The sequence below is a fragment of the Merops nubicus genome, unplaced genomic scaffold, assembly GCF_000691845.1.
Source record: "Merops nubicus isolate BGI_N331 unplaced genomic scaffold, ASM69184v1 scaffold22647, whole genome shotgun sequence".
Classification (NCBI taxonomy): domain Eukaryota; kingdom Metazoa; phylum Chordata; class Aves; order Coraciiformes; family Meropidae; genus Merops; species Merops nubicus.
Window position 1 is genome coordinate 351 of NW_008618618.1, and position 10,786 is coordinate 11,136.

The 10,786-nt window shown below is 45.5% G+C and overlaps 1 protein-coding gene across 6 annotated transcripts; it reads left to right on the top strand.

Moving 5' to 3' along the window:
• Positions 1 to 2,655: 2,655 nt before the first annotated feature.
• PLEKHB2 (pleckstrin homology domain containing, family B (evectins) member 2) lies at positions 2,656 to 9,809 on the top strand. Of its 6 annotated transcripts, none has more exons than XM_008943517.1 (8): positions 2,656 to 2,705; positions 3,312 to 3,464; positions 4,216 to 4,318; positions 5,102 to 5,141; positions 7,547 to 7,636; positions 8,233 to 8,250; positions 8,768 to 8,885; positions 9,589 to 9,725. In XM_008943517.1, the coding sequence occupies exons 1-8, from the start codon at positions 2,669 to 2,671 to the stop codon at positions 9,723 to 9,725; spliced, it is 696 nt and encodes a 231-aa protein (XP_008941765.1). In that variant the 5' UTR covers positions 2,656 to 2,668. The 6 variants fall into 6 exon arrangements, with proteins under 6 accessions (XP_008941765.1, XP_008941762.1, XP_008941763.1 ...); XM_008943514.1 differs by lacking the exon at positions 8,233 to 8,250 and adding an exon at positions 9,210 to 9,234 and having other exon boundaries at positions 9,566 to 9,725; XM_008943515.1 differs by lacking the exon at positions 8,233 to 8,250 and adding an exon at positions 9,210 to 9,234 and having other exon boundaries at positions 8,771 to 8,885; positions 9,566 to 9,725.
• The last annotated feature ends 977 nt before the right edge of the window (positions 9,810 to 10,786 follow it).

The window sequence follows — 10,786 nt, forward strand, 5'->3', positions numbered from 1 at the left end:
ACGGGCAGCAGAGTGGGGCCCATGCTAGGCTGACTGCACTCACCAAAACTGCTCCAGGAATTACCAGCTGCGGGTAGAAACACTTGATTAGTGTTGAAATTTGCTTTTCCTACCAGCCAGCTGGGTTTGGGAACATGAAGTGAACTGGAATAGACTTGGATATTCCACCTTACATTCTGTGTAAAAACGTTAATCTGGTGTTCCAGGAAGCAGGAACAGCCCCACCCCTTGGCTGCTTTACTCTTAACCTGTGTTCAGCTTAGGGTGCTACTACTTCTAGATTTCATTCACCAACAAACTTCTATTGAGGTTGGTGATAAATTGATCTGTCTTCGTTTAAGTCCCATTTTCCATGCTGGTTTGTGCTGAGTTAGTTTAACAAGCAAACAATACTCAGCTGCAGCTGATCTTGCCAGGCCATCTTCTAGCTCTGCACGTACTCTTTTAAAAATAATGTGGGTTGATTGTGAATACTGTATAGGGCTTCAAGTGAGTGCTCGTGCTTAAAAAGGACCAGAGAAGAATATCTAACTACTTTTGCACCTCCTACTTCAGTGCTGACAGATTGTTCTGTGTGATTCCTCACTCTCTATCCAGAGCTGAAGTTTTGGGCACTTACATTCTGTGTTGGGAAAATGTAGTTGTTGTATCTGAGATGATGACAGGCAAGATGCTGTACAGCTGCTGAGGCCTCTTCTGCTCTTGCAGCCCTAGAGAGCATTCTGTAATGTAAGACTTTGTGAACCATTCTGTAATCACAGGCAAAGCTTCACTCGTCAGGAGAACTGTTTTCTTCATTTGTTCCCCTTTACGGGTCTCGGTTGAATTTCATGATGCTGTTGTTAACACGGTGGGTTCAAAGGCAGCAGCAAACACTCTGGGACCTACTCCAGCACTCTGCACAGAACTGAAGTTCACACAAGTTCTTTATTGGGTCTTAGGCCTCTGGAAGTGTACCATGATTTCACCTTAGTGGGCAAACTGGTAGGAAGACATGGAAGCACCACTGGAGAGACCCATTCCCATGGAAACGAAGAGCAAGAGGACTGTTTCCTTGTGAAGGAGGCTGTAGGGGGAGAGGAGCATATACAGGGGTGGTGGCAGAGTAAGGCTCAGGTTCTTTGTGCCACTTTGTTATTTTGGAAGGATAAGTTTCCCTCTGTTTCTGAAGCCCTCTCTCTCTAGACAGGTGACAACAGGATGCTTAGAGCTCAGAGCAGGGCCGGGTGACCAGGATTCAAGCAGGATAGGAGTCTGACACTCCCTTTCAGTGGGTTGTCAACTAAATGTTTGTTTTCCCAGCGAGCTGGGACAAAAGCCAAGAGCAAGAGGTTTTATCTTGGAGGTGAAACTTTACCCAAAGGTGGTTCTCACTGTCACACCCGAGCCTGTGCTGGGTGTGGCATTCCTCAGTATGAAACCCTGCTGGCTACAGTCTTCACTTGTGGGTTACAGTATTTGCCCAGTACTGTGAACAGGACACAGCTACAAGTAATATCCAATACATGGTGTATTTACAACTATCCGAAAACGAGTGGATGCTTACTTTTTATATTTTTCTAGAAGATAACAGAATTCATCCCTTTCTCTGCCCTCCCCCCAGCTTTAAATACACTCCATGCCTGGGAGGAGTTCCTCTGTCTAGGTACTATGACACCTTTCCCCCCCCCCATGCTGCTGCAGGGAGAATGTTATCTGGTAGGTTCAAGTATCTGTTTCTCATACTGGCTAACAAGCCCACAAATAATTTCTAAAAACGGCAGCCTCCTCAAGGGATGCTTAAAATGCTTCTGTTCTTGCTTTTCTAGTTCAGTTGCATCCAGATAGTTGTATTTTTATTAATCTATTTTAGAACAACAGTCAGAACACCATTATGCTATAAAATAAAATCTCATCCTCCAATATATCCCATGCTTGATCACCTTCCTTTAGCATGCTCATAAACCAGAGTGCAGTGGCCAAGTGATTAATGTCATGTGTGGTAACTTGAATTTAATGCAGGGTCCTTCCCATGCCATTTCAAGCTTCATTTAAAAGTTGAGGAGAAACAAGAATCTCACTTTATGGGCTTAACTTTTACTTATTCCAGTTCATCTTGGAGGGAGACAGTGATGACTTCGAAGAAACACAAGTCATAAAACCAGCCTTCTCCTTCCTGTTTAAGATTAAACTGCTTCAGCTTTTGTTTTAGCTGGACTTTGAGCCAGTGAATGAAAGAAGCAGAAGAGGAAGTACAGAAAAATGGAGATAGGGAAGAAATGAGGGTGCTTGATAACTTGAGACTGTATAGTACAGGAAGCACATGTATGTCATGAGAACAACTCTGAAAGGAACTGGTGGTGAGTAAGGAACCAGTCACACCAGTCTCTTCCCCGTGTTGCAAGAGCAGTAGCTGTAAGCTTGTGTGTTTTCCAGTTAGACTTAGAAGTGGTCTTGACAGTCGTGTTGGATTGCTGCAAGTGCATATTCCTTCTGTTTGCTAAGTCCTGGAATACTGGTTGTGCCTTACAGAGTATCTTCAGCTGAGATCTGCTGTGCCTCTCTGCAGTACTAGCTGTGTACACACAGCTGTAACGGATGATATTATACCTTGAGGTGCCTCTTTCTAACTTATTATTGAGAAATACTGAAGACTGATTTTCTCTTCTGTCCACTAGATTAAGCAACAATGGCATTTGTGAAGAGTGGATGGCTGCTCCGGCAAAGTAAGTCATGGACCTTTGGCCTCCTTTGCTCCCCACTGTGTCTAACTTCTTCAAAAAACAGCAGAGCAACTTGGTGATTCCCAGTTCTTTCTTAAAACAAGTGTCTAGTTCTGTGGGTTGTTGTTGGTTTGGTTTTTTTTCCTTGCCTTTAGGGCACATCACAGAATGACCTGTCATGGCAGCATGTCCATGTGACCTTTTGGGTATTCCAGTGGGAAGCAGGATATTCTGAGTGTCTGACTGGCATTCAGCTTCAGATGCTGCTCTGTCATTAGTGCTGTATAAGTGGAGACTTGGAAACTTGACCCCACACCTCCACTTAATGTCTTCAATTAGTCATATCCTCTGCTTGTTCTTGCAGCAAGTTAGAACTAAAGCACCAGGTTGTGCACTTAAAAGCAGCTCAGTTATGGCTTTGAATACCAGATAAAATGTGGAGCCCAATTCTGTAACGTTCCCAAGTGGGGATGCTGTAGCACAGGAGTTTGCTTGGCTCCTAGGAATGTCTGGGACAACTGTGAGCCATTGTGTGGTTTATTTTTCACTAACTCTAGGACACAATACCTCCCAGTATGTTCCCCCAAAAGTGACTGTCTGATTTTTAAGGCACTATTTTACGGCGCTGGAAGAAGAACTGGTTTGACCTGTGGTCTGACGGCCGCTTAATATTCTACGATGATCAAACCCGCCATGACCTGGAAGATAAAATCCACATGAGAATCCACTGCATCAACCTCAGAGTGGGGAGTGAATGTCGAGGTAATAATGAAACCCTCAGGATTTGTGTCTTCAGAGATTCTTTACAGCCTCAGAGCCTGCCCAGCATACCTCTGACAACACTACTGCAGCAGTGAACATGTCCAAGTGTGCAGCTTGGTTGTTAAAAAAACCAAACCACCTCCCCCAGTCCCCCCAGAGCTCCCAAACCAACCAGCTACTGAATTCCCTTACAGATACCCAGGGTGTGGTATCACTATGTGATAGATCAGGTTAGAGTTTGATAGTTTCTTTTAGAACTTGGTGATGACAGGGCACTGAATATGCAGATGGCACGTGAGAATGAGATGCTCACAGCAGACACGTGTGTCTGGTGATAGTGTTACTGGTGTAATTATAGAGCTGGCTAGAGTGAGGCAGGGCTGGAAATGAGAAACCTCAGCAGAGTTTTTTCAAGAATTACTGAATTCACTTCTAGCATGTGTTAGAACTCTGCTTGCTGCTGGTACAAGTGAAGCACACAAGTGCTGGAGAGTACCTACTGCTAAATAGGGATTGGTTCTGCCCTAAGACACTTGCATTTACATTCAGAGCTACTTACCTTCAGGACACTGAAGCATGAGAACAGGTTATTGCCTTCTGCAATTTGTTCTGATGCCATGGAGAGCAGCTACAACGCCCTAGTTTATTTTGTCCAGACTTTTGCATAAACTGTCTCCTTCCTTGAATATATGATCACAAAATTGTGGTTATAGATATTTCATAACTTGTCTCTTTTTTTTCTCTGACTCAGATTTCCAGCCTCCAGAGGGGAAACAGAGAGACTGTTTACTGCAGATTGTTTGCCGTGATGGGAAGACAGTCAACCTCTGTGCAGAGAGTGCAGATGACTGCCTGTAAGTCTGCCAGAGAATGCTGGCTTTGCTGCCTCTTCTTACCTTTCTTTTTCTCTCTCTTCCCAACTGTTTGCTTCCTTTCAACTGTCACAGACACGTTTTAAGCAACTTTCCCAGCAAGTAAAAGCAGGCTGTCAGTCCCAAAAAACACAGCTCTCATGTAAGAAGTTGTCTAGCTTGTGCAAACTCACTGCAAATCAAGTCACTGAGAACAGTGAATGGTGGGAGGAGTAAAAGAATCCTATTAATATGGTTAATGGAAGACTTGCTGAATAAATTATCTTTTCACTTTTCCCATTCTTCATGTAGTTCATGACCCTACATAGCAGAAGGATATCCCAGTCTGTACTGAGAGGAAGAACTCTCAGCTGAGCTTGGCTATGAATAGTTAACTTCTGTTCAAGACCCACACTTCAGTCAGCACAGATGCAAATTTTCGGGCAGGAGCTGCAGCTTCCCTGGTGTCTCTCTTCCTACTGCCTTACCCTCAGCTTGGCTGCAAATTCCATAGCTGTTGTGCTTGCAGTGAGGACCTTCAGAACTGCATCTGTTTCTTCTCATATTCCTCCTCATTCTGCCTCAGCTCTGCAAAGAAAGTAATTATTTCTCAATCTTGGTGTAAAACCTTTGTGCATTCATTTTAGTGATCATTAGGGTTTGACATATGCAGTATCTTAAACTCTGCTCCTGCAGGACCTCTGGTTGCTAACCTTGGCTTCTTCATAGTCTAAACTGAAAAAGTGGTGTTAATTCCACTAAACAATGGGTTTTTTTTTTTTACAGGGCATGGAAAATTGCTCTCCAGGATGCCAGAACAAACACAGTAAGTGTTACCTAGACTTCATACAGCTAATAGAGAAGCAGCACATCAGTGCTCTGTGTAGTCCAACAGCTTATTTCTGAAATCATGTTCCATCCTTCTCTGCTAGAGAAAAACAGGGTCATGAGTGTGATGTGAGGCTTGTGGGTGGGGGAGGAAAGAACAGTCCTCTGGATCACAAGCAGATGCCATCCTTGCAGCCAGGTCTGAGGTGGAAGTGAGTGATTTCAGGGTATGATTCCTCTGTGTGGAAGTGAGTGTTTGGGAAGCTGATCTGCAAGGAAAGTGGGCACTGAGGCTGGAGGCAAAAAGTAAATCTGCAGGCAGTAAAACCAGACTTTCCCTCCTAGAGTTTGTTGCCTGCCAGGTGCAGTGCTGGAGGAAGCTTACAGCAAAGAGGCTGTTTGTTGACAGGGATCCATTATGCTGTGGGGTGCTTCTTGGTGCAGACTAGGGGAGGGGCAAGAGGTGCTTGGAGGGGAGTGCAGGCATGCCAAGGAGGAGCATATTACCTCTGTGCTGTGGAGAGTGAAGAGGTTGGGACTCATAAAAGCCTCTCTGTGAGCTCTGGAGTTCTCTAGAGAACTGTGTCTTTGGGGAACCACACTGATCCACTCCTGAGTTCTGTTAGTTTGTTCTTCCTCCAGTCTGCCTTGCAGAGTACTCTTCAGCACTAGGTTTCCTTAGATGGCTAGGCTGAGCCAACCCAAGATGTTTCTGGGGGAAATGCTGGGTTTTGTAGAAGCTTATCTCAGTTTTCCACCAGTCACATTAACATTGCCACTGTCCTGAGGCATCTGTCATATAAGTTAGATCTGTAGATACCCAAAGGAAAAACTTGTCCTGGCACAACTACCCTGGGCACGACTGCCTCTGACTGAGCTGTGCTGTGCTGCCTATGGTGTCACAGGGAAGTGGAGGAAGTGGCCTCACACAGAGGACACAACTCTGCTGGTCTGTCTGCTTTAGCTTTAGGGCTTTATGTGTGAGATGGTGGCTCCTGGTTTCAGGAGTTGGGAGCTGCTGCTGCTTTTTAGGTCTCTGACACTCATCTGCCAGCCCTGCTAGGTGGCATTCACAACTTGCCAGTGCCTCACCCTTGTCAGCCAAGCAGACCCCTGCTGCTGAAGGCTGGGCAGGTAGCTCTCTACACAAGTACTATCAAAAATTAGCACTTTCCAAAGCTACTAAGGATCTCCAGCATGGACCTGAACTAACAGCTGGGTTTGAGTCCATCTGTAGGTGTCTGACACAGCTTTCAAAAACACTGAGCATCCAGCAGTGCCTCATAACTTTACTGGAATAGCAGGATGCTCCCACTAGCTTTGAGAAGTGCCATTTACAGACATTTGCAGGCTTGTTCTGTTCTGCTCCAGGGAGATGAGACACTGCCATTTACTCCTAAGATGTGAGCATTTGCTGGACTTTTTCTCAGGTGGTGGAAATACCTGTCTCTTCACATAGCACTTTGAACAGTGTGTTTCAGGCAATCCTTAGAATCTCCACCACACATTTGACCTGGAATGTGGTCACAGTATGCCCTTGGAAGTCTTCCTACATCCAGGTACAAAAGAAAATAAGAACATTCTCTACTGAGCTAATAAAGCGTTCACATCTAAATTAAATAAAGGGAATTACTTTTTTTTTCCTTGGGATAGAGCACTGACTTAAGAGCATCACTGTACATTTTTGGTGTCAGAAGCAAGAATACAACACTACAGTTATAAATCTTTGAGAGCTCCTTGTAGATGGCATCAAGGAAGTTATCAGCTTTGCCTCGTGACCGCCTTCAGAAAGGACCAGAATTATAAGTGGCATTTGCAAAGTAATTCCCTAAAAACAAGCAAGCCCCCCCCCAGATCCCTACAGTTAAGTTTATCTTACTGTATTTTAAAGTCTCCTGACAGCCAGAAAGTGGGAGGGGCTAAGAATGTGACAGTGTTCTGCTGAAAGGTTCACATGCCACTTTGGCTACTGCATTTGCTTCCTTCCTTTACCTGCTCTTGCAGAACTTGGTGATACCACTCTAGGGTGCCAGGAAGCAGCTAGTTTGGTTGTGAAGACATTTTTAGCTGACAGTGGAGGATGAAGAAGAGGGTAATTTCTAAAACTGAGCCTATGACATGGTGGAAGGAGTGGGTGTGTCTGTGTGTAGTGTATGCATGTGTGTGAGCACAGGTAAGGGATTTCACAGCTCCTTCCTATGGCTGAGCAGACGTTTGTATTCTCCCAGGTTTGCTCTCCAGGTAGTTTCTACAGAGCTTTAGAAGGTACTCACTGCTTTCTTAGCATGCAGCTCTAGAGGTTCCCTCCTCTTTCTGTGAGCTCCTTAAGTTTTAACCCTTGCACTAGGCTAACTGGCTGTCTGCAGGACAAGGTGATAACTGCTCCCTTCCCGTGGTGTTTAGGGCTACGTGGGATCCGATGTGATGTACGATGAGACAGCCATTTCCTCAGCTCCTCCCCCCTACACCGCTTACGCCACGCCTCCCCCCGAGGTAAGGGCTGCCCTGGGGAAGCAGCAGTGGGGCAGCAGAAGCAGCTGTCCTGCAAGCACTCAAACTCTAGTCCCAAAGTGCTGTTTCACAGTTAGATCCAGCTGTAACGTTGGTATTTGTACCAAGGACAGGGAGAGTAAGGCACTAACAATCTATTGTCACTGCTGTTTGAGGTGGATTTCCTTTGAAAGGGATGAGGCAGATTTGGTTGGGAGGTATATAAATGGATAGCTGCTTAGTGAACTTGGAAAATAAAGCTTCTTAGAGACAGGGCAGAAGTTATTTGGCTAATCTTGAAAAATACTTGCCATGCAGCTTTTAGCATAAGGAGGTGTGACTACACTTCCATGTTGTGTAAGCATTGGGAGGATATAAAATCAGGAGTTTTAAAAATAGGATTTAATGACTGGAGCTATCAAGTTTTAAGACATGAGGATTTTGTTGTATCCAAGATGTCATAGCAACACAGTATCTATCTCTGGCTCCTGGATGCACAGTTCTTCTGCAGTGGAGAAGGAGCAGCACTGGAGCTGAACAGTGTACACTGGGGCTTTCTGGATGTTTTGGCTGCTGTGCAGTGCTACACAAAGCCAGAGTTTGGGGCACTGTCACTTGTTGCACTGTAGGTTCTCTGCTCTAGCCCCTCGCTGTTAGGAATGGTTGTCAGGATCTAGGTGTGGCACTGGGAGCTCTCCCCAGGCTAGCAGGGGGCCTCCTCTTCTGGAGAACAAAACTGCTTCCAGCACATGTGAGCACAGAGCATTTCTCCTGGATCTGGCACGTGCTCGCACAGCGCTACAGGAGAGCTGGTTGGAGTCTCCTGGATCAGCTGCTGCCTGCCTGGCACTTCTGCTCTCCAGAGAGCTGTTGTTGGGCTGAGGGCAGGAGGAGAAGCTGGTAGGGCTGCTGTGGCTCTGCCATTCACCACCCAGGACGGGTGGAGAGTGGATGCTGCTTAGGAGCTGTCATCGAGCAGCTCCTCTGAATCCTCTCCAGGGAGCAGACAGATTCTACCAGTACAGACTGGGTATTTTAGTGCAACGTTGCATTAGAAATGAGGGAGAATTGAACAAAGTACATCATGGGATACATAGCAAGGAATACTTTTGTAATGGAGGTTTTTCATTTCAGCAGGTCTATGGCTATGGCTACGATCAGTACAATGGTGCATATCCCCCTCCTGCTCCTCAGGTCTACTATGCCTCCAATGGACAAGCTTATGCTGTTCCCTACCAGTATCCATACCAAGGTAATCACTAGCAACTGTATCCTTCACCTTCCTATAGAAGCTATCCAAGTCAGTCTTTCTGGCTTTAACTCTGTTAATCACCATCCTTCCCCTCCCACCACTCCTTCAGAACAGAGCCATAGAAACCTGACTCCTGACTGGAACCAAGTCCCTTTACCCTTTCACAGCTGAGTGCAGTGAAACTTCTGTATTAAGTGATTTAATCTTCCCAGTGGGATCCCAACACATTTAAATCACTTCATAAACTCTTTCTGATGCACACAGAACTCTCTACAGTAGGCAGCATGTTTTCTACAGGAAGATAGACCAGCCAGAACAACATAGATTCAGTACTCCATACTGGGCATTGATGGAGCTTCTGAAATAATTAAGCTAGATGTAAGAGTAACAGATCAATCAAGACTTGAGTTCAACTGTGACCTCAGAATTAAATGCAAATTTCAAAAGGTAAATCCACTCCCAAAGCATAGTTGTGACTGGTTCCCTTCCTGCATGCTAGAAGTCTTGCCAGGCCTCCAGACTTATTTAATAAATGTGGAGGCTGAATCCAAAGCAGAGATTCATTCTGCCCTTGCAGCTGACATCACCTTAGTGTTCAGTGGAAGGAAGAGGGTGAAAGAATGGGCCTGTTTTGAAGTTGCAGTGCATGACATTAAGATACACATTTCTTTTGACCTGCTCCTAACAGTCTCTTATTACCTAGGACCTTATGGCCAACCCCCTGCAAATCATGTCATCATCCGGGAGCGCTACCGGGACAGCGACGGAGATCTGGCACTGGGCATGCTTGCTGGGGCAGCCACTGGCATGGCTCTGGGATCATTATTCTGGGTTTTCTAGATTACCTGTTCCTTATCTTTGTAGTTCCAAAAATGTTTCTTGTGTGCAATAATATATTGGCAATGTTGTTTACTGTTAAACTTTAAGAAATGCAATAGTTATTTTTGAGTAGTGACATCTTAGTAATTGATTCTGAACTGTCTTAAGGAGAGTTTCAAGGCACCATTTAGTTAAGTGGAAGGAAATGGCATGTGCTGCTCTTGAATTGTGTTCTGATGTTTGGAGTTAGAAGGATTTGTACTGATAGGGATCAATATGAGCACCAATGTAACATGGCAGCAGTCACGAGCTCTATGGACAGACTGTTACTGTAAACACCATAGCAAAAAGGGATTTTGGGGGGGTCTAAAATCTGGTCCAAACAGGAGCTTTGTAGGAGTCCTGCATTAGTGTATGTGTACTACTGGCTTTTAAACATTCCCTGGACAAACAAACTCCCTGGCATTAGGTAGTCAGCCATGCCTGAGAATCCTTTTGTTTTCCAGCTTGCCTGCAGGTGGTAGTGTATTTTCTTAGGTGGAGCCCTGTATCTGGCTCACACTGTCCAGGTGAGCCTGTCTTGGAGAATGTATAATAACCAAACCACTAAGAAGCAGCAACACTCCTCAGTTCTTTTATTCTCCCAGAAATGTGAATGACCAGTAGCAAGGAAGACCAATGTTTGTTCTTCCACCTCCCTCTTTATCCTGAATCACTCTTCTCTGGTCAGATGGAAGTAATGGATCTTTAGCTTTGCAGGAGGTCTTCCTTGTCTGTAGCACAGCTGCCTCAGCCACTGCACCACCTGCACTGCTGAGGAAGAGGCCACTGTCTAGGGACTGCTCATTACAGAGTCTGCAGGAGAACTAACCTGAACAACCCTCGCCCTCTTGGGCCCACCAGGACCCCTCTGCAGGCTGCAGCAGCCAAGAGGGGACAGACAAACAGCACAAGTAGACCTTGCACACATGCACTTTGGTGTCAGCTGCCCTGCCAGGGCTAGGATAGCATGTCTGCCTCTCAGCCTCCAAGGTTTCCTGACCCAGGCTCATGATTTGCAGCTAGTTTTGAGCACAGCTGAG

Excerpts from the sequence above, each read along its gene's own strand:
- PLEKHB2 (XM_008943514.1), top strand. The coding sequence starts at position 2,669 with ATGGCATTTGTGAAGAGTGGATGGCTGCTCCGGCAAA. Across the intron at positions 2,706-3,311 it reads TGGATGGCTGCTCCGGCAAA|GCACTATTTTACGGCGCTGG; the intron begins GTAAGTCATGGA and ends CTGATTTTTAAG. Across the intron at positions 9,235-9,565 it reads GTACTCCATACTGGGCATTG|CCTAACAGTCTCTTATTACC; the intron begins ATGGAGCTTCTG and ends TTTTGACCTGCT.